The sequence below is a fragment of the Mobula hypostoma genome, chromosome 11, assembly GCF_963921235.1.
Source record: "Mobula hypostoma chromosome 11, sMobHyp1.1, whole genome shotgun sequence".
Classification (NCBI taxonomy): domain Eukaryota; kingdom Metazoa; phylum Chordata; class Chondrichthyes; order Myliobatiformes; family Myliobatidae; genus Mobula; species Mobula hypostoma.
Genome location: NC_086107.1, coordinates 74,384 through 97,992, shown reverse-complemented (window position 1 = coordinate 97,992; position 23,609 = coordinate 74,384). Strand labels below are relative to the sequence as shown.

Genomic DNA, 23,609 nt, shown 5'->3' with positions numbered 1-23,609 from the left:
CACATCCACCCTATCTAGTCCTTTTAACATTTGGTAGGTTTCAATGAGATTTTCCTACATTCTTCTAAATTCCAGTGAGTATAGGCCCAGAGCTGCCAAACGCTGCTCATATGCTAACCTCTTCATTTTCCCAGAATCATCCTCATGAACCTCCTCTGGACTCTACCCAATGACAACACATCCTTTCTAAGATATGGGGCCCAAAACTGTTGACAATGTCAACATTGCATTTGCCTTCTTTAACACAGATGCAACCTGTGAAATAACCTTGTGGGAGTCTTGCACAAGGATTCCTAGGTCCCTCTGCCTCTCTGATATTTGAATTTTCTCCCCACTTAGAAAATAGTCTGCAGTGTTGTTCCTTTTACCAAAATACATTATCATACATTTCCCAACACTGTATTCCATCTGCCACATTTTCCAGTTTGTCTAAATCCTGCTGCAATCACATTGCTTCCACAGCACTATCTACCCCTCCGCCTATCTTTGTATCATCTACAAACTTTGCCATAAAGCCATTAATTTCATTATCTAAATCATTGACAAACAATGTGAAAACCAGCAGTCCCAATACTGACTCCTGAGGAACACCACTAGTCACTGGCAGCCAACCAGAAAATACCCCTTTATTCCCACTCACTGCCTCCTGTCTGTCAGCCATTCCTCTATCCGTGCCAGTATCTTTTCTGTGACACCACAGGATTTTAACTTGTTCAGCAGCCTCATGTGAGACGCTTTATCAAATGCCTTCTGAAAATCCAAGTAAATGACATCCACTGCCTCTCCTTTGTCCACCCTGCTTGTTACTTCCTTGAAGAACTCCAACAGATTTGTCAGGCAAGATTTCCCTTCACAGAATCCATGCTGACTTTGTCTTATTTTATCATTAGCCTCCAAGTATTCTGAAACTTCGTCCTTAATAATGGACTCTCAACACTTTCCCAACCACTGACATCAATCTCACTGGCCTATAATTTCCTTTTTTGTCTTCTTCCCTTCTTAAAAGAGTGGAGTGACATTTGCAAGTTTCCAGTCCTCTGGGACCATGCCAGAATCCAGTGATTCTTGAAAGATCATGACCAATGCATCTGTTATCTCTTCAGCAACCTCTCTCAGGATTCTGGGATGTAGTCCATCAGGTCCGAGTGACTTATCCACCTTAAGACCTTTCAGTTTGCCTAACACATTTTCCTTTGTAATAGCAATGGCACCAACTCCTGCTTCCTGACACTCACGGACCTCTGGCATACAGCTAGTGTCTTCTATAGTGAAGTCTGAACCAATGTACTTAATCATTTCATCTTGCCATTTCTTTGTCCCCCCATTACTACCTCACCAGCATCATTTTCCAGTGATCCAAAATCATCTCTCACTTCCATTTTACTCTTTATATACTGTAAGAGTGCGTTTTTAGTTGCCTTTTGTTGGATTTTAAAAGCTTCCTAAGCATCCAACTTCCCACTCACTTTTGCTACCCTATATGCCCTTTCCTTGGCTTTTATGCAGTCCTTAACTTCCCTTGTCAGCCATGGTTGCCTACCCCTCCCATTTCAGAACTACTTCTTTTGTGGGACATGTCTATCCTGCGCCTTGTGAATTATTCCCAGAAACTTCAACCACCTCTGCTCTGCCATCATCCCGCCAGTATCCCCCTCCAATCCATCTGGGCAAGCTGCTCTCTCATGCCTCTATAATTCCCTTTATTCCATTGTGATACTGATACATGTGACTTGTGCTTCTCCCTCTCAAATTATGGTCACTGCCTCCTAAGGAATCTTACGATAAGCTAATAAAATATGGGTTATTACACAACACCCAATCTAAGGTAGCCTTTCCCCAAGTAGGCTCAAGCACAAACTGCTCTAAAAAGCCATTCATAGACGTTCAACAATTTCCCTCTCTTGCGATCCAACACCAACCTGATTTTCTCAATCCCATATTACATACCTTTTCCAGCTCCCTTTGCAATCTCAACCCCACATTTTGACTACTATTTGAAGCCCTTATTTGAATTGACTTTATTTCTTACATCCTTCACATACATGAGTAAAAATCTTTACGTTACGTCTCCATCTAAGTGTGCAATCATAGTAAATTATAATAATTTATAATAAATAGAACAGTCAATGTAATATAGAAATACACTCAAATCAGTGTGAGTTCATCAGTCTGATGGCCTGGTGGAAGAAGCTGTCCCGGAGCCTGTTAGTCCTGGCGTTTATGCTGCGGTACCGCTTCCTGGATGGTAGCAGCTGGGATGTATTGTGGTTGGGCTGGCTTGGGTCCCCAGTGATCCTATAGGCCTTTTTTACACACCTGTTCTTGTGAATGTCCTGAATCATGGGAGGTTCACAGCTACAGACGCACTGGGCTGTCCACACCACTCTCTGCAGAGTCCTGTGATTTAGGTACAGTTCCCACACCAGGCAGTGATGCAGCTGGTCAGGATGCTCTCAATTGTGCCCCTGTAGAAAATTCTTAGGTTTTGGGGGCCCATACCAAACTTCCTCATCCATCTGAGGTGAAAGAGGCACTGTTGTGCCTTTTTCACCACACAGCTGGTGTGTATAAGACCAGATGAGGTCCTCGGTGATATGGATGCCGAGGAACTTAACGATGTTCACCCTCTCAACCCCAGATCCATTGATGTCAATAGGGGTTAGCCTGTCTCCATTCCTCCTGTAATCCACAACCAGCTGCTTTGTTTTTGCGACTTTGAGGGAGAGGTTGTTTTCTTGATATCACTGTAGGCCGCCTCATTATTGTTTGAGATAAGGCCAATCAATGTTGTGTCATTGGCAAATCTAATTAGCAGATTGGAGCTGTGGGTGGCGAAAATGATCTTTAAAATATCTTTGCAGTTCCTTAACTACACCCATGAAGATTCAACATTCTCTGACCCTATGTCACCTCTTTCTAAAGTTGTAATTCCATCTTTTACCAATAGAACCACACCACCGCCTATGCCTTTCTGCTCATCCTTTCGATACAAATATATCCTTTGATGTTAAACTCCCAACTATGACTTTCTTCCACCCACAACTCAGTGACGCCCACAGTGTCATACCAACCAATCTCTAATTTGTCAGGAGTTTGTCCACCTTATTCCAAATGCTACGTGCATTTAAATACAGTCTGCATTCCTGCATTCCTTGCTCTGATGAATTTTGCCTCTGTGTTACAGCTTAACTCTTTGCTGTGTCTGCAGTTGTACCCAATCATTGGCTTCTCCTTCCTTACATTCATGTTACCATAGGAAACATCCTCTCCACATCCACCCTCTATGGTCCTTTCAACACTAGGTAGGTTTCAGTGAGATCCCCCCCCAAATTCCAGTGAGTCCAGGCTCAAAGCTGCCAAACACTCCTCATGTGTTAACCCCTTCATTCCTGGAATCACCCCCGTGAGCCTCCACTGGACTCTCTCAAATGACAATCACATCCTTTCTGAGATATGGGGCCCAAAACTGTTGACAGTACTCCAAGTGTGGCCTGACTTGTGTCCTATAAGCGCTCAGCATTATCTCCTTGCTTTTATATCTGATTCTCTTTGAAATAAATGCCAATATTGCATTTGCCTTCTTTACCACAGACTCAACCTGTAAATTAGCCTTCTGGGAGTCTTGCACGAATCCTTCTGCACCTCTGCTGTTTGAACCTTCTCCCCATTTAGATCAGGGGTCCCCAATTATTTTCGCACTGCAGACCGGTTTCATGTTGACAATATTCTTGCGGACCAGCCGACCGGCGGGGGTGGTGGGGGGGGGTTGCCAACGGACAAGAGTAGCAGTCAAATACGCTGGGTTTACCCAGAAAAGACTACAATGACCATGAAGCCTTGCGCGGGCACCAGTGTGCATGCGTAACTTGTGCATGCGTAACTTGCGCATGCGTAACTTGCGCATGCGTGTGCGATTTTTTTTCTTCAAATCGTTTTTGGCGATTCTGTTCGGTGGGGGGTGTTAATCACGACCGCAATATAGATGGTAATTAGCTAATACACTCAATTTCGTTTCTAAAAGGGTTTATCTAACGAATTTAATATTAAACACAGCGCATATTTTCCTCGCATGAATATAGTGATAAGTCAATTATCAGGGGAGGACGAGGGGAGCTTGAAGTAAATGTTGAATGAACTTCCAGTAGAAGTGGTAGAGGCAGGTTCGATATTATCATTCAAAGAAAAATTGGATAGGTATACGTACAGAAAAGGAATGGAGGGTTATGGGCTGAGTGCAGGTCGGTGGGACTAGGTGAGAATAGCGTTCGGCACGGACTAGAAGGGCAGAGATGGCCTGTTTCCGTGCTGTAATTGTTATATAGTTATATAAGTCAATAGCATCATAACATTTTAAGTATCTTTTGGATATTAAACATGCAGCACATATTTTCCTCGTATGAACATATAAGATCATTGCAACACACCAATATCGCTGAATCAGTGGGAGCCCTGGGCTTGTTTTTCTGCAACAAGACGGTCCTATCAAGGGGTGATGGGAGACAGCGATACTCGAAGGAGGTTCCTTATGTCCAGTCTATTCCGCAATTTAGTTTTCGTTGCATTCATTGCAGAGATATGTTGGAAATGGAAGCAATGTTTTCAGTGCTTTCATGGCTATCTCAGGATATTTAGCCTTGACTTTGATTCAGAATGCTGGCAGAGTTGTTATGTCAAACATACTTTTCAGCCCGCCATCATTTGCAAGCTTGAGGAGTTGATCTCCTTCCCGCGCTGACGTGGATGACGCACGGGTAATGACCTCGCATGCGTAATGGCTCAACAGTGGGCGTGACAGGGAATGAGGAACGGTGCAGCTGACTCCTATCGCCAAATCATAACATTTCCTCGCGGCCCGGTAGCGCATCCTCTGCGGCCCGGTGGTTGGGGACCGCTGATTTAGATAATAGTCCACACTATTGTTAATTTTACCAAAATGCATTATCATTCATTTCCAATACTATTATATCTGCCACTTTATTGCCTATTCTTCCAATTTGTAAAAGGCCTGCTGCAATCACTTTGCTTCCTCAGCACTACCTATCCCTCCCTCCTATCTTCGTATTATCCGCAAACTTTGCCACAAAGCCATCAATTCCATTATCTAAATCATTGACAAACAATGTGAAAAGTAGCGGTCCCAATACTGACCCCTGAGAAACAAACAGAAAAGGCTCCTTTTATTCCCACTCACTGCCCCCTGCCTGTCAGCCATTCTGCTATTCATGCCAGTGTCTTTCTTGTAACGGCTTAGGATTTTATCTTATTAAGCAGCCTCATGCGTGGCACCTTAACTAATATCTTCTGAAAATTCAAGTAAATGACATCCACTGCCTCACCTCTGTCCACTATGCTTGTTACTTCTTTGAAAAAACTCTTAACAGGGCTGTCGGCTAGATTTTCCTTTATAGTAACATAGAATCATGGAAATCTACAGCACATTATAGGCCCTTCAGCCCACAATGTTGTGGCAACTATGTAACGTTGTCGAGAAGCTGCCTAGAATTACCCTACCACATAGCCCTCTGTTTTTCTAAGCTCTGTGTGCCTAAGAGTCTCTTAAAAGACCCTACTGTTATCCGCTGGCGGTGCATTCCATACACCCACTACTCTCTGTGTTTAAAAAAAACAAAAAAAAACCTTACCCTTGACACCTCCTCTGTACCTACTTCCAAGCACCTTAAAACTGTGTCATTTCAGCCCTGGGAAATTGCCTCTGGCTATCCACATGATCAATGCCTCTCATCATCTTATACACCCCTATCAGGTCACCTCTCATCCTCCATTGCTTTAAGGAGAAAATGCGAAGTTCCACTCAACCTATTTTCGTAAGGCATGCTCTCGTATTCAGGCACTACTACTACTACTACTACTACTACGTCAATTCGCCTGGGGGGGCGGCATTGGGCACGATGACGGACTCTCCACTTCTCCCTGTCCCTCATCAGTGTGTTCACTTCATCTACATTAGCCGCGCCGCTGTCTTCTAGGAGCGTGTTGACCATGGTCTTTGGAGGGCGCCCAGGGTTCGTCCTCCCGTGCTTGGGCTCCCACATGATGACTAGGCCGGCAGGTAGCTCGGGGTGGCGTAGACAGTGCCCTGCTAGTTGCAGTCTTCTCGCCTCGATTTTAGTGGTGAGCGTCGGTAGGTCGTTATAGAGCTCGATGTTCGTCATGTGCTATTGCCAACTCACATCAAGAGCCATCCGGAGCATTCGTGTATAGCAGCCATCTAGAGACTTCCGCATAGTCTTGGTGAGTGTCCACCTCTCGCATCCGTACGTGAGAATGGGCTGTATGACTGCTATGAAAATCCTCTTTTTAACTCCTCTGGTCAGGTTCAACTTCCAGATTTCCTTCATGACATTCATAGCCCTCCATGCCAGCACCTTCTGTATCTGTATGTCCTTCTCCGAACTCATCAACACACATAAAAGTTGCTGGTGAGCGCAGCAGGCCAGGCAGCATCTCCAAGAAGAGGTACAGTCGACGTTTCAGGCTGAGACCCTTCGTCAGGACTAACTGGCAGTTAGTACATTCCTTACTTGTAAACCTGCTGGCTCATCCTCAGCTCTATCATCCTGATTCCCATCCCCCTGCCATATTAGTTTAAACCACCCCCAACAACACTAGTAAATCTGACCAGAAGAATATTGGTCCCGTTTGGATCCAAGTGCAAACTGCCCCCTTTGTACAGGTCACACTTGCCCCAGAAGAGGTCCCAATTATCCAGAAATCTGAATTCCTGCCCCCTGCTCCAATTCTTCAGCCATCCATTTATTTGCCAACTCATTCTATTCCTGTCCTCTTTGTCTAGTGGGACAGGCAGCAATCCCAAGATTACTACCCTCGTGGTCCCTCTTTTCAGCTTCCTTCCTAACTCCCTATATATTTTTTTCAGGATCTCCTCCCTTTTTCTTCCTATGTTGTTGGTACCAATATGTACTATGACTTCTGGCTGCTCACCCTCCCATATCAGGATATTGTGGACCCGCCCATAAACATCTTGGACCCTGGCTCCATGTTTCCTTTTTGCATCCACAAAATCGCCTAACTGTCCCCCTGAGTATAGAGTCCGCAAAAACTGCTGCCATCTTCAGTTCCTTACCCTTCTGGGCCTTAGTGCCAGAGGCATGGCCGCTGTTACTTCTCCCTTTGTCCATTCGTCCCCCCCATCCCTCCCCACTGATCTCCCTCTTGGCACTTATCTGTGTAAGCGGAACAAGTGCTACACATGCCCTTACACTTCCTCCCTTACCACCATTCAGGGCCCCAAACAGTCCTTCCAGGAGAGGCAACACTTCACCTGTGAGTCGGCTGGGGTGATATACTGCGTCCGGTGCTCCCGATGTGGCCTTTTATATATTGGCGAGACCCGACGCAGACTGGGAGACTGCTTTGCTGAACACCTACGCTCTGTCCGCCAGAGAAAGCAGGATCTCCCAGTGGCCACACATTTTAATTCCACATCCCATTCCCATTCTGACATGTCTACTGTAAAGATGAAGCCACACTCAGGTTGGAGGAACAACACCTTATATTCCGTCTGGGTAGCCTCCAACCTGATGGCATGAACATCGACTTCTCTAACTTCCGCTAATGCCGCACCTCCCCCTCGTACCCCATCTGTTACTTATTTTTATACACACATTCTTTCTCTCACTCTCCTTTTTCTCCCTCTGTCCCTCTGAATATACCCCTTGCCCATCCTCTGGGTCCCCCCCCCCCTTGTCTTTCTTCCCGGACCTCCTGTCCCATGATCCTCTCGTATCCCTTTTGCCTATCACCTGTCCAGCTCTTGGCTCTATCCCTCCCCCTCCTGTCTTCTCCTATCATTTTGCATCTCCCCCTCCCCCTCCAACTTTCAAATCCCTTACTACTCACTCTTCCTTCAGTTAGTCCTGACGAAGGGTCTCGGCCTGAAACGTCGACTGCACCTCTTCCTAGAGATGCTGCCTGGCCTGCTGCGTTCACCAGCAACTTTGATGTGTGTTGCTTGAATTTCCAGCATCTGCAGAATTCCTGTTGTTTGTTGCCGCTGTTACTTCGCCCAGGTAGGTCATGCCCCCCAACAAGACTCAAAATGAAGTACTTATTGTTGAGGTGGACAGCCACAGGTGTGCTCTCCGCTATCTGACATTCCCCCTTCCATCTCCTGACAGTCACTCATTAACTGTCTCCTATAGCCTTGGGGTGACCAACTCCCTGTAGCTCTTGTCTATTGCTGTTTCACTTTCCCTAGCAAGTCGTAGGTCATTGAGCTGCAGCTCTAGTTCCCTGCCATGGGAGATGCCAACTTGTCTCTGTTAACCAAGGTGTCTTCCTTTGCTGGTCCCATTTGCTCACGTTTAGCTTTGTCCCTCTAAATCTTTCCTACGCACCTACCTGTCCAAATGCCTTTGAGATGTTGTAATTGTACCTACTTCTTCAGCTTGCTCTGGCATCTCATCCTTTTTGCCTACCACCTTCTGGTGAATACAGCCTCCCTCATCTCCTTTCATTCATCTTGGTTCATGTGGAATTCAGCAAGGACAAGTCAGTACTGTCTGAAATACCATGAGGACTAAAAACGCAAAGGGTTATGGAGTTTTGGAGATGGTGGGGTATGGTGCTGATATTTAGCAGGTATTCCACAACAGCACTGTAAGGTTGGGTACATGGTTAATCAATGGGGTCCCTGGTTAGAATGGCTGATTATTCAGTGTGTCTTAGTGTAAGTTTTCTCTTTGTATAGATGACCTTCACCCGCCCAGCTAACCACCGGCAGCTGACCTTCAGGGAGATCTCGGAGATCGCCAAGGTTCCTGTTAGTGAGGTGAGCTGAATTGTGATAGTGTCTAGAGTCATAGAGTACAGAAACAGGCCCTTTGGCCCACCATACTCGTCATATTTGCCTGCATTTCACCCATTACCTGCTGAAGTGTTCCAATCCATACAGCTGTCCAACTGTCTTTTAAACATTGCTAACGTAGCTGTTCATCACTTCCTCTGGCAGCTCAATCCACATACACACCACCCTTTGTGTAAAACAAAAACAATTGCCCCTTAAGTTCCTCTTAAATCTCTCCCCTCTCATCTTAAGCTCATACCATCTGATACTGAATACTGCAACTCTATCAGAAAAAGAGAGTGTATTCATCTCAGTTCCCCTCATGATTTTATACACCTCTACCAGACGTCCTCTGTCTCTGTGCTCTACTAAATAAAGTCCCAGCTTCTCACTCTGTCCCTCAACGTTCTTGTAAATGTGTTCTGTATTATTTCCAGTTTAATGATATCTTTCCTCAGCAGTTTGGTCAAAACTGAACACAATACTCCCTCAAGTGTGGCCTTGGCAGCAACCTCTACAACTGCACCATGACCTCTAAATTTTACTCAGTGTCCTGAATGGTGAAGGCCAGTATGCCAAAAAACCACTTTCTCCACCCTGTTTACCTGTAGCTCCACTTGTACTTGTACTCGTAGTGCCTTCTGTTCTACAACAGTCCTCTGGGCTCTGCTGTTCTCTGTGAATGGTTAAATGTGATAGGATGGTGAAGTGTTAGAAATATTTGCGTTTGACTGTTGTCAGTCCATGCAGCGAAGGGGCAGAGTCTTCTGTTTTCATTTCATGACATCCTGCCCTCCAGCGCTCTGTCCCTGAATCCCATGCCTCTCTACCTTGCTCGCGAATATACTTGCTGATTTACAAAGGATCTGTGACTTTCAGTAAAGCAACTTCTCGGCAGCCCCTTCAATTCAAATTTAGTCAGTGCTAAGAACTTCTTAGCATCTACTCTGTCATTTCCTCAGTGTCGTACTGAGATCAGCTCTCCTCATGGAACTTCTCACGCTAGGAAGCACCGGACTGCGTCCTTGTTTCCAGAGTCCAGGGTGCTCCAATTCGGATCATTCTGCCTCCTGCCACTGCTCTATCAGTGTTCAAAGTTCAGAGTAGATTTATTATCAAAGTAAGTGTATGTCACCATGTACAACCCTGAGATTCATTTTCTTGTGGGCATTCACAGTAAATACAAAGAAACACAATAGAATTAATGAAAAACCACATATAAAACAGGCAGTGTGCAAAAGCTGTGCAAATACAAAAACAAAAAGAAAAATAATGATAATAAGCAAATAAATAAATAACTAAATAAGCAATAATTATCGAGAACATGAGATGAAGAGTCCTTGAAAGAGAGTCCATAGCTTGTGGAAACAATTCAATGTTGGGATGAGTGATGTTCAGTGAAGTTATCCCCTCTGGTTCAGGAATTTGATGTTGGGGGGGGTAATAACTGTTTCTGAACCTGGTGATGTGGGTCCTGAGGCTCCTGTACCACCTTCCTGATGGCAGCAGTGAGAAGAGGGCATGACCTGGGTAGTGTTGGTTGTTGAGGATTGCTGCCTTCCTGTGATAACCCTCCATGTGGATGTGCTCAATGTCGGGGAGGGCTTTACCCGTGATGGACTGGGCCACGTCCACTACTTTTTGCAGACTATCTGTTCAAGGGTATTGGTGTTTCCATACCAGGCTGTGATGTAACTAGTCAGGACACTCTCCACTGTGAATCTGTAGAGGTGTGTCAGAGTTTTAGATGACATGCCAGAGCTTCACAAAGCTAAGAAAGTAGAGGTGATGCTGTGTTTTCTCCATGCGGGCCCTGGACAGATCCTCTGAAATGGTAACGTTGAGGATTTTACATCCCCTTGCTGGTGTGTCTCTTTGAGTGCGGCTGAGTGTAAAACTGTGCTGTGCCCACAGGTGGAACTGCTGGTGATGAAGGCATTGTCTGTGGGTCTGGTGAAGGGAAGCATTGACGAGGTGGACGAGCGAGTTCACATGACGTGGGTCCAGCCCCGAGTGCTTGATCTCCAGCAGGTAAGTGCCAGAGTTTGGGTATTACAGAGTATCCCGATATTAGCATGTGAGGAATCACATGGTTTGAGGTAACATTTCCATAGAAAGGAAGTTCTGTTGTTCTGGTGCCAACCTCTTTCTGTGGGCACGCTATGTTGGCACCAGAAGCGTAGCAACAGTCTAAGCTGTCCTCAGCACAACCTTGGACTGTGGTTGCTGATGTAACCAGCATTGTATGTTTTGATGTACGTGACAAATGAAGCTCATCTTTACGAATATGCCTTCTCCATCCAGCTCATAGATTGTACCTGACCTGCTGCGTCCCTCCAGTCTCTGCAGAATCTCTTGTTTATGATGTATATGTATGCTAATCCCATGGTCTGATTCATACCCCTGCCCTTCCACGCCTTTCCTATCTAAAGTACCTGTCCAGTCACCTTTAAACAGCGTAACGACCTGCCTGTACTGCCCTCTCAGAAGAGGGTGTAAGGAGGCTGATGCACAGCAGTGACATTGGTGCGAGGTCGGTACTGTGGACATCTAGTTGAGCTGGACTCTGTTGGACATCAATGCAAAAATGACACATTTCACTTTTTTGTTTGATAGGTAAAGCTAATCTTTCTTTCAAAACTGTTATATCTATCCGGTTCCCAGGGACGGAGCCACACAGGCATTTAAACCCCTGTTCTCCTTTCCAGATCAAAGGCATGAAGGAGCGTCTGGATTACTGGTGCGAAGACGTGAAGAATGTGGCCTTGTTGGTGGAACACCAAGCACAGGATATCCTCACCTGAGCCACAGCTGCCCTTTGCACACCAGCCCCATCGCAGACACCCATCAGTCACCTCTACAACCACACATTTTAATCTTGTCTGTGCGGGGACGGTGTTGGGATTAGGATGAAGCAGTTTGATTTCTTTGCCTGGAGTCAGGGAGTCAGCTGCTTGGGCTGGGGGTTTCCTCAGGCTGGAGCAGTTCTCTGAGTCTGGGTCACTCCATTCACCCAGGGCATTTTCACTGACCGCCCCCCCTCCCCCGGCCCCTCATTCACCCCCTACCTCTCCCACTGCCCAAGACATTCTCACATCTTCTACTGCCTCACAGCCTGAGTGGTTGAGGGTGGAGAAATGAGTGGTGCCGTACTCCTGACCTTCACACACCCCGGGGATGAGGGTGAGTGGGGGTGGTCCTGTGTACCTGATGCAGAAGGGGTGTTGGCCCATGTCCCTGACATCCACACTCCCTGGAGGAAAAGGGCGGGGAGGCGGATGGTCCTGGCTACCAGAGTTTCCCTAGGAGTTGGGCTGTGGCAATCGGTTAGTCCGCTACCCCTCCTTTTTAAACTGATTTTTTAGATGTTAGGATTGAAGTTTTTATGAAATCATTTTGGGAGTGGGGCAACAAATTATTGGGGGAAGGAGCCCCTAGAGTGGCAGCTCACTGGGGGGAGGAAGCATTTGTTTGTGAGTTGACGCTGCTTTTAATAAAGTGTGACCTTCTGCACTTCCCCTCATTATTCAGCAGTAACCCTTCTTGCACTCTCCCTTCACTCGTCCCAACTCCCACATTCTCCCTCTTCTCCATCACCTCCTGCTTTCCCCCTCTCTGTGGCCCCATCTGCACCCCAGACCACCTCCACCCCCGACACAACCTGATTCCTCCGGCACCTTGTATGTTGGTATCTGGCTCTTTGTCCTCCCCACAAGTATGAAGGTGTTGAAGGCTGTATTGGGGTGGGGAGTGAAGAGATTTTGGGGCTCTGGGTTGGAGGGGGGATAGAATGGGGTTGCTGAGAAAGACAGGAGGGGCTTGGAATTGGAGGAGGGGACTGGGCAGAAGTGGTCCGGGGGTGGGTGGAGTGGGTTGGGGTTGGACAAGGGTGTACAGGGTGTTGCATCAGTGAGATGAGTTATAATGGGGACTAAACTGGAAAGGATGATCTTGTAGTGCAGTGGAGATTGTCCGGTATGAAAGAAAGCAACTAGAAAAGTCATAAAGAAGAAAAGATGGAATTCGAGGGTAAGCTAGCCAATAATATTAAAACAGATACCAAAAGTTATTCAGATCCATAAAGTGTAAAAGAGCGGTGAGAGTAGATAATAGACCACTGGAAAATCATGCTGTAGAGGTGGAAATGGTGGACAAACTGATTAAGTATTTGCATCAGTCTTCACTGTGAAAGACACTAGCAGTATGCCAGAAGATTGAGTGTGTCAGGGGCAATAGAGAGTGAATTTGCCATTACTAGATAGAAGGGAAACTGAAAGGTCTGAAGGTAGATAAGTCACCTGGACCAGATGGCTACACCCCTGAGTTCTGAAAGAGGTGTCTGAAGAGATTGTGGAGGCATTAGTAATGATCATTCAAAAAGCAATCGATTCTAGCATGGTTCTGCATGAATGGAAAATTGCAAATGTCACTCCACTTTTCAAGAAGGGAGAGCGGCAGAAAAAAGGAAAGAAGTTAGTCTGACCTCAGTGATTGGTAAGATGTTGGAGTAGATTGTTAAGGATATGTTTCGGTGTACTTGGAGGCACATGATAAAATAGGCTGTAGTCAGCACGGTTTTCTTAAGGGAAAATCTTGCCTGACAAATTTGTTGGAATTTTTTGAAGAAAAAACAAGCCGGATTTTTAAAGGAAAATCAGTGGATGATGTATGCTTGGATTTTCAGAAGGCCTTTGACAAGGGGCTGCGCATGAGGCTCTTAATAAGTTAAGAGCCCATGGTATTACAGGTAAGATACTAGCACAGTTACAGTATTGGCTGATTGGCATAGATTCACTAGAATGATTCCGGGAATGAGAGGGTTAACATATGAGGAACGTTTGTCTGCTCTTGGACTGTATTCCTTGGAGTTTAGAAGAATGAGGGGGGACCTCATAGAAACATTTCGAATGTTGAAAGGCATGGAAAGAGTGGATGTGGCAAAGTTGTTTCCCATGATGGGGGAGTCTAGTACGAGAGGGCATGACTCAAGGATTAAAGGGCGCCCATTCAGAACAGAAATGCGAAGAAATTTTTTCAGTCAGAGGGTGGTGAATCTATGGAATTTGTTGCCACGGGCGGCAGTGGAGGCCAAGTCATTGGGTGTATTTAAGGCAGAGATTGATAGGTATGTGAGTAGCCAGGGCATCAAAGGTTATGGTGAGAAGGCGGGGGAGTGGGCCTAAATGGGAGAATAGATCAGCTCATGATAAAATGGTGGAGCAGACTCGATGGGCTGAATGGCCGACCTCTGCTCCTTTGTCTTATGGTCTTATGGTTTTATGTTTATCGCTCTGACTAGCCAGTGACTAGTGGAGTGCCGCAGGGAATTGTGCAGGGTCCATTGCTGTTTGTCATCTGTGATCTGGATGATAAAGTGGTTAACTGGATCTGCAAATTTTCACATGACATCAAGACTGGGGGTGTAGTGGACAGCAAAGGAGACTATTAGAGATTGCAGAGTCTAGCTGGACATATGGGCTGAAAAATGGCAAATGGAATTTAATGCAAACAAGTGCGAGGTGTTGTACTTCGGTCGGACCAACCAGGGTAGGTTTTACATAAGGAATGGTAGGACAAAGGGATCTGGAACCACAGCTCCAGAATTCATTGAAAGTGGTGTCGCAGGTAGGTAGGGTCGCTTCAAAAAAAAGCTTTTGGCACGTTGGCCTTCATAAATCAAAGTATGAAGTACAGGAGATGGGTTGTTTTGTTGAAGTTGTATAAGATGTTGGTGAGGCCTAATTGTGCAGCTTTGGTCACCTACCTATAGGAAAGATGCAAATAAGTTTTGAAAGGAATGGTTAAATAGGTTAGGACCTTGGAACGGAGAAGATTGAGAGGAGATTTGATAGCGGTATACAACATTATGATGGTAAACACGAGCAGGCTTTTTCCACTGAGGTTGGGTGGAGCTGCAACGAGAGGTGGTGGGTTAGGAGTGAAGGTGAAAAGTTTAAGGGGAACACCAGTGGAAATTTCTTCATTCAGAGGGTGGTGAGAGTGTGGAACCAGCTGCCAGTAAAGGTGGTGCATGAGACATCAGTTTCAACATTTACGAGAAGTTTGGATAGGTACATGGGTGTGAAGGGCTATGGTTCTGGTGCAGGTCGATGGGAGCAGGCAGTTTAAATGGTTTGGATCGGCTGAAGAGCCTGTTCCTGGGCTGTACTTTTCCCTGACTCTGTGGAGAGTGGGAATAAAGGGGTCCTTTCCTGTTTGGCTGTCAGTCACTAGTGCTGTTCTGCAGGGATGGTGTTGGGACCGCTTCTTTTTATGTTCGGTGTCGATGATTCAATTGACGGAATTGATGGTTTTGTTGCAAAGTTTGCAGATGATATGAAGGTAGGTGGAGCGGCAGCTAGCACAGAGGCTGCAGAAGGACAGATCTAGGAGAATGGGCAGAGAAGTGGCAGGTGGAATACAGTGTAGAGAAGTGTATGGTCATGCACTTTGGTAAAGGAAATAAAAGTGGACTGTTTTCTAAATGGGGAGAAAATTCAAAAATCTTAAGTGCAAAGGGACTTGGGAGTCCTCGTGCAATATTCCCTAAAGGTTAATTTTCTGATTGAGTCTGTGGGTGAGGAAGGTAATGTGATGTTAGCATCCATTTCAAGAGGATTAGAATATACAGTTGAGGCTTTAGAAAGGTGCTGATATTGGAGAGAATTGAGAGGTTAACAAAAATGGAGCAGAGGACAGGAAATTGGGTCACTGTCAGGCGAGGGATGGGGAAAGGGCAGGCAGAGCAGGGTTCCCCTGTGGCCATTCCCCTCAACAACAAGTATACCGCATTGGATACTGTTGGGGGGGATGACTTACCTGGGACAAGCTGCAGTAGCCGGATCTCTAGCACTGAGTCTGGCTCTGCAGTGCAGAAGGGAGGGTGGAAAAAGAGGAGAGCAGTAGTGATAGGGGACTCGATAGTTAGAGGTACAGATAGGAGGTTCTGTGGTCATGACAGAGAATCTAGGATGGTTTGTTGCCTCCTGGGTGCCAGAGTTAAGGATGTCTCTGATCACTTGCATGACATTCTGAAGTGGGAGGGTAATCAGCCAGATGTCGTGGTGCACATCGGTACCAAAGACATAGCAAGCAAGAGTGAGGAGGTCCTGGAGAATGAGTATAGAGAGCTTGGTAGGAAGTTGAAAAGCAGGACCTCCAGGGTGGTAATCTCAGGATCGCTACCTGCGCTACGTGCCAGTGAGGGTAGGAATAGGATGCTCTGGAGGATGAACAAATGGCTGAGGAACTGGTGTAGGGGGCAGGGTTTCAGATTTCAGGTTCATTGGGACCTCTTCTGGGGCAGGTGGGACCTGTACAAGAGAGACGGGTTACACTTGAACTACAGGGGGACCAATATCTTTTCAGGGAGGTTTGTTAGTGCTATTGGGGAGGCTTTAAACTAGATTTGCAGGGGGATGGGAACCAGAGTGCCAGAGCTGACAGTGTGGCTGGGGTGAAAATAAATGATGTTAAAAGTTCAAGCAAATCCACTAATAGAAAGCTTGTGAGTGGTGGTAAAACTCTTCTGAGGTGTATATATTTCAATGCTAGGAGTATTGCGGGGAAGGCGGTTGAGTTGAGGGCGTGGATTGACACGTGGAATTATGACATAGCAATTAGTGAAACTTGGCTACAGGAGGGGCAGGACTGGCAGCTTAATATTCCAGGGTTCCGATGTTTCAGATGTGATCGAGGCAGAGGAATGAAAGGTGGGGGAGTAGCACTGCTTGTTAGGGAAAATATTACAGCAGTGCTCAGGCAGAACAGATTAGAGGGTTTGTCTACTGAGTCATTATGGGTGGAGCTGAGAAACAGGAAAGGTATGGCCACATTAGTGGGATTGTATTACAGACCACCCAATAGTCAACGAGAATTGGAAGAGCAAATCTGCAGAAAGATAGCAGGCAACTGCAGGAAACATAAAGTTGTGGTGGTAGGGGATTTTAATTTTCCATATGTTGATTGGGACTGCCATACTGTTAGGGGTCTAGATGGTTTAGAGTTTGTAAAATGGGTTCAGGAAAGTTTTCTAAATCAATATATAGAGGGACCAACTAGAGGGGATGCAATATTGGATCACCTGTTAGGAAACGAGTTAGGACAAGTGACGTAAGTCTGTGTAGGGGAGCACTTTGGTTCCAGTGATCATAACACTATTAGTTTCAACTTGATCATGGACAAGGATAGATCTGGTCCTAGGGTTGAGGTTCTGAACTGGAAGAAGGCCAAATTTGAAGAAATGAGAAAGGATCTAAAAAGCATGGATTGGGACAGGTTGTTCTCTGGCAAAGATGTGATTGGTAGGTGGGAAGCCTTCAAAGGAGAAATTCTGAGAGTGCAGAATTTGTATGTTCCTGTCAGGATTAAAGACAAAGTGAATAGGAATAAGGAACCTTGGTTCTCAAGGGATATTGCAACTCTGATAAAGAAGAAGAGGGAGTTGTATGACATGTATAGGAAGCAGGGAGTAAGTAAAGTGCTTGAGGAGTATAAGAAGTGCAAGAAAATACTTAAGAAAGAAATCAGGAGGGCTAAAAGAAGACATGAGGTTGCCTTGGCAGTCAAAGTGAAGGATAATCCAAAGAGCTTTTACAGGTATGTTAAGAGCAAAAGGATTGTAAGGGATAAAATTGGTCCTCTTGAAGATCAGAGTGGTCGGCTATGTGCGGAACCAAAGGAAATGGGCGAGATCCTAAGTAGGTTTTTTGCATCTGTATTTACTAAGGAAACTGGCATGAAGTCTATGGAATTAAGGGAATCAAGTAGTGAGATCATGGGAACTGTACAGATCGAAAAGGAGGAGGTCCTTGCTGTCTTGAGGAAAATTAAAGTGGATAAATCCCCGGGACCTGACAGGGTGTACCCTCGGACCTTGAAGGAGACTAGTGTTGAAATTGCAGGGGCCCTGGCAGAAATATTTTAAATGTCGCTGTCTGCAGGTGAGGTGCCGGAGGATTGGAGAGTGGCTCATGTTGTTCCGTTGTTTAAAAAAGGATCGAAAAGTAATCCGGGAAATTATAGGCCAGTAAGTTTAACGTTGGTGGTAGATAAGTTATTGGAGGGAGTACTAAGAGACAGAATCTACAAGCATTTGGATAGACAGGGACTTATTAGGGAGAGTCAACATGGCTTTGTGCGTGGCAGGTCATGTTTGACCAATCTATTGGAGATTTTCGAGGAGGTTACCAGGAAAGTGGGTGAAGGGAAGGCAGTGGACATTGTCTACATAGACTTCAGTAAGGCCTTTGACAAGGTCCCGCATGGGAGGTTAGTTAGGAAAATTCATTCGCTAGGTATACATGGAGAGGTGGTAAATTGGATTAGACATTGGTTCAATGGAAGAAGCCAAAGAGTGGTAGTAGAGAATTGCTTCTCTGAGTGGAGGCCTGTGACTAGTGGTGTGCCACAGGGATCAGTCCTGGGGCCATTGTTATTTGTCATCTATATCAATGATCTGGATGATAATGTGGTCAATTGGATCAGCAAATTTGCTGATGATACAAAGATTGGAGGTGTAGTAGACAGTGAGGAAGGTTTTCAGAACCTGCAGAGGAACTTGGACCAGCTGGAAAAATGGCCGGAAAAATGGCAAATGGAGTTTAATACAGACAAGTGTGAGGTATTGCACGTTGGAAGGACAAACCAAGGTAGAACATACAGGGTTAATGGTAAGGCACTGAGGAGTGCAGTAGAACAGAGGGATCTGGGAATACAGATACAAAATTCCCTAAAAGTGGCGTCACAGGTAGATAGGGTTGTAAAGAGAGCTTTTGGTACATTGGCCTTTATTAATCAAAGTATTGAGTATAAGAGCTGGAACGTTATGATGAGGTTGTATAAGGCATTGGTGAGGCCGAATCTGGAGTATTGTGTTCAGTTTTGGTCACCAAATTACAGGAAGGATATAAATGAGGTTGAAAGAGTGCAGAGAAGGTTTACAAGGATGTTGCTAGGACTTGAGAAACTGAGTTACAGAGAAAATTTGAATAGGTTAGGACTTTATTCCCTGGTGCGTAAAAGAATGAGAGGAGATTTGATAGAGGTATATAAAATTATGATGGGTGTAGATAGAGTGAATGCAAGCAGGCTTTTTCCACTGAGGCAAGGGGAGAAAAAACCATAGGACATGAGTTAAGGGTGAGGGGGGAAAAGGGAACATTAGGGGGGGCTTCTTCACACAGAGAGTGGTGGGAGTATGGAATGAGCTGCCAGACGAGGTGGTAAATGCAGGTTCTTTTTTAACATTTAAGAATAAATTGGACAGATACATGGATGGAAGGTGTATGGAGGGATATGGTCCGTATGCAGTTCAGTGGGACTAGGCAGAAAATGGTTCAGCACAGCCAAGAAGGGTCAAAAGGCCTGTTTCTGTGCTGTAGTTTCTATGGTTCCGGATTGAAAGGCTTGTCCTTTGAGGAGTGTTTGACCCTGGGCCTCTACGCACTGGAATTCAGAATGGGTGACTTCATTGAAATCTATCGAAAGGCCTTCACAGAGTGGATGTGGAGAAGATATTTCCTATGGTGGAGGAGTCCAAGACCAAAGGCTTAGAATTCGGAGCGGAGGTGAGGGAATTCTTTAGAGGGTGGTGAATCTGTGATTGGAAGAGAGTGTTGTGATTGGTGGGGGTTCGGTGTTGGAGGAGAAGGGGCCGGGGTTGAAGAATCTGCAACGGTTCCAGGGCTACGGTTAGAAGGGTTTATTAAAGCGGCTCCAGCTTCGACTCCCGATGGTCTCTGGCTGCGGCCTCGTTACTGGCCCTTCCTCTTTCGACGCCGGTGTGGTTCCAGGTGACTGATGACCCAGCTGCTGGGCAGCAGCAGGGTGGCGGTTATCACCGCAAATGCCACGATCTGATCCTGTAGGGCAAACAACGGCTGGTGAGGCGCTGAAGCGAGGGTGCTACCGCTCTATCACATCTGTGAGGGCCTGTTTATGAACGGAACAACTGGAAGCTGCGTCCCTCACACCAGACAGCAGCCGGACTGAGGGTGCGTCCCTCACACGGACAGCAGCCGGACTGAGGGTGCGTCCCACACACGGACAGCAGCCGGACTGAGGGTGCGTCCCACACACGGACAGCAGCTGGAATGAGGGTGCGTCCCACACACGGACAACAGCCGGACTGAGGATGCGTACCTGACACCGGACAGCAGCCGGACTGAGGGTGCGTCCCACACACGGACAACAGCCGGACTGAGGGTGCGTCCCATACACGGACAACAGCCGGAATGAGGGTGCGTCCCACACACCGGACAACAGCCGGATTGAGGGTGCGTCCCACACGCGGACAACAGCTGGGCTGAGGGTGCGTACCTCACACGGACAAAAGTCGGACTTGAGGGTGAGACCCCCGCAAGAATAAGAGCTGGACCGAGATTGCGTCCGCCGGACGGACAATATCTGGGGAGAGGGGGATGAGCCCCTCGCGCGGACAACAGCTGGAAGCAGTATTGCTGGGTGTGAACACTTGGAGCCCCCCACCCTCTCTCCGTCCCCCACACCCCTCCCCGCGATGATTGCAGCCTCCTACCGTCGCAGTCAGTTTCTCCCTGCCCGGTTTGGACACGATCCTGGCGGCGGGGACAAGTCGCTGAAGCGGCGGGAGCAGGAGGCGTAGGGCCCGGGCAGCGGGGCGCTTCACACTCTGCATCGCGTTCGAGCACGGCTAGCTGCTGAACTAGTGCGGGTGGGATTCCCGTCACGCCAAAGTCAACGGCAAGGACACCGGGTTAACGCAACACTTCACTATCAGTGAGGAGATTGGCCTCTTCTCGGCCCCAGCAGCCACTAGTGATCTATTACCTAGTAGGGTATTAACTCCGCTCACTGGTGACGCACTGACTTTGAGGGACGTGTTGCTTGCTTTGGAATAAATTGTGGAGAGGGCACCTGTTAACACCAACCCGTGTCGCAACAGTTGGTGGTGGATCGATTTACAGTCTCGCACTTGTTAACAGAGTTCCGCCAACTTTCAAACAGCCACTTGTCGCCAGGCTGAACACAACTACAGCCATTCATCATCTCGACACTTTTCGGGAGGTTACGGCTAATCTGTGTTGCTTTACCTCGACAAACGTCTTCCCAATTCCAAATTGGCGTCTAACCTCCGCTACTGACACATGGGCTCTGGATTTTCTCCTTGTCACAAACTCGTTACTCATTGAAAGCGCCGATAAGGCCCTTCGGCCCAACTACCCCATTCCACCCAGCAGGAGCATTTTGCCTCGTTTGATGCATAATCCCTTCTGGCTTCGCCGCTCCATGTACCTATCCAAGTGTTTCTTAAATGATGCGGTTGTACCTGTACCTGCTTGAACCGCTACCTCTGGCAGTTGGTTCTATATATGCTCATCACCCTCTGGGTGAGAAATCACCCCTCAGGTTCCCTTTAACACTTACCCCTCCCACCCTAAATCTATGCCCCCTAGAAATTCATCAAAGTGTTGACAATTACGTCATTCCACAAGATATGGGAGCAAATTTAGACCATTTGGCCCATCGAGTCTGCTTCACCATGTCATCATGGCCGATCCATTTCCGTCTCAGCCCCAGTCTGCTGCCTTCTCCCCTTATCCCTCCGGGCTCTGATTAATCAAGAGTCTATCACCCTCTGCCCAATGACTTGGCCTCCACAGCCGCCTGTGGCAACGAATTCCACAGATTCACCACTCTGTCTGAAGAAATCCCTCCTCCTCTCCGTTCTAAATGGATGGCACTCTATTCCGAGACTGTGCCCTCTGGCCTTAGACTCCTCCACCATGGGAAACATCCACTCCACGTCCACGCTATGGAAGCCTTTCAACATTCCATAGGTTTCAGTGAGACCCCCCACCCCGACCTCCATTCTTCTGAATTCCGGTGAGTACAGGCCCAGAGCCATCAACACTCCTCATATGATCATGTGAACCTTTCACTCCCGGAATCATTCTCGTGAACCTCTTTTGAACTCTCTCCAGATTCAGCACATCCTTTCTTAGATAAGGGGTCCAAAACTCTCAATACTCCAAGTGAGACCTCACCAGTAAAAGATTTGTCAGCCAACATTTTCCCTTGAGGAAACCATGCTGACTATTGCCTATTTTTTTCATGTGCCTTCAAGTACCCCAAAACCATGCAACGTAGAATAGTACAGGCCCTTCGACCCACAATGTTGTGCCGACCCTCAAACCCTGCCTCCCATATAAGTCCCCACCTAAAAATTCCTCCATATACCTGTATAGTAGTCTCTTAAACTTTACTAGTGTATCTGCCTCCACCACTGACTCAGGCAGTGTATTCCACGCACCAACCACTCTCTGAGTAAAAAAAACCTTCCTCTAATATCCCCCTTGAACTTCCCACCGCTTACCTTAAAGCCATGTCCTCTTGTATTGAGCAGTGGTGCCCTGGGGAAGAGGCGCTGGCTATCCACTCTATCTATTCGTCTTATTATCTTGTACACCTCTATCATGTCTCCTCTCATCCTCCTTCTCTCCAAAGAGTAAAGCCCTAGCTCCCTTAATCTCTGATCATAATGCATACTCTCTAAACCAGGCAGCATTCTGGTAAATCTACTCTGTACCCTTTCCAATGCTTCCACATCCTTCCTGTAGTGAGGCGACCAGAACTGGACACAGTACTCCAAGTGTGGCCTAACCAGAGTTTTATAGAGCTGCATCATTACATTGCGACTCTTAAACTCTATCCCTTGATTTATGAAAGCTAACACCCCATAAGCTTTCTTAACTACCCTGTCCACCTGTGAGGCAACTTTCAGGGATCTGTGGACATATACCCCCAGATCCCTCTGCTTCTTCACACTACCAAGTATCCTGCCATTTACTTTGTACTCTGCCTTGGAGATTGTCTGTCCAAAGTGTACCACCTCACACTTCTCTGGGTTGAACTCCATCTGCCACTTCTCAGCCCACTTCTGCATCCCATCAATGTCTCTCTGCGACCTTTGACAATCCTTTACACTATCTACAACACCACCAACCTTTGTGTCGTCTGCAAACTTGCCAATCCACCCTTCTACCCCCACATCCAGGTCGTTAATAAAAATCATGAGTAGTGGAGGTCCCAGAACAGATCCTTGTGGGACACAACTTGTCACAATCCTCCAATCTGAATGTACTCCCTCCACCACCACCCTCTGCCTTCTGCAGGCAAGCCAATTCTGAATACACCTGGCCAAACTTCCCTTAATCCCATGCCTTCTGACTTTCTGAATAAGCCTACCATGTGGAACCTTGTCAAATGCCTTACTAAAATCCATATAGATCACATCCACTGCACTACCCTCATCTATGTGCCTGGTCACCTCCTCAAAGAACTCAATCAGGCTTGTTAGACACGATCTGCCCTTCACAAAGCCATGCTGACTGTCCCTGATCAGACCATGATTCTCTAAACGCCCAGAGATCCTATCTCTAAGAATCTTTTCCAACAGCTTCGCCACCACAGACGTAAGGCTCACTGGTCTATAATTACCCGGACTATCCCTACTACCTTTTTTGAACAAGGGGACAACATTTGTCTCCCTCCAATCCTCAGGTACCATTCCCGTGGACAACGAGGACATAAAGATCCTAGCCAGAGGCTCAGCAATCTCTTCCCTCGCCTCGTGGAGCAGCCTGGGGAATATTCCGTCAGGCCCCGGGGACTTATCCATCCTAATGTATTTTAACAACTCCAACAACTCCTCTCCCTTAATATCAATATGCTCCAGAACATCAACCTCACTCATATTGTCCTCACCATCATCAAGTTCCCTCTCATTGGTGAATACCAAAGG

At 46.7% G+C, this 23,609-nt stretch overlaps 2 protein-coding genes across 2 annotated transcripts in view; one reads left to right on the top strand and one right to left on the bottom strand.

Annotated features, from left to right (window-relative positions):
* The window catches only part of psmd13 (proteasome 26S subunit, non-ATPase 13), a 52,693-nt gene extending 40,810 nt beyond the window's left edge, over positions 1 to 11,883 (top strand). The window contains exons 11-13 of the mRNA XM_063061530.1: positions 8,732 to 8,812; positions 10,742 to 10,858; positions 11,536 to 11,883. Of these exons, the coding sequence (XP_062917600.1) occupies positions 8,732 to 8,812; positions 10,742 to 10,858; positions 11,536 to 11,631 (294 nt within the window). The 3' untranslated portion in view covers positions 11,632 to 11,883. The remainder of the gene's footprint in view (positions 1 to 8,731; positions 8,813 to 10,741; positions 10,859 to 11,535) is intronic.
* Positions 11,884 to 19,514: 7,631 nt separating this feature from the next.
* Positions 19,515 to 20,625, bottom strand: LOC134353532 (cytochrome c oxidase subunit 8B, mitochondrial). Its single transcript, XM_063061531.1, has 2 exons — positions 20,364 to 20,625; positions 19,515 to 19,689 (listed from the first exon to the last, which is right to left on the bottom strand). Exons 1-2 carry the CDS (start codon positions 20,481 to 20,483, stop codon positions 19,582 to 19,584), a joined length of 228 nt encoding a protein of 75 aa, XP_062917601.1. The 5' UTR covers positions 20,484 to 20,625; the 3' UTR covers positions 19,515 to 19,581.
* Positions 20,626 to 23,609: the final 2,984 nt, after the last annotated feature.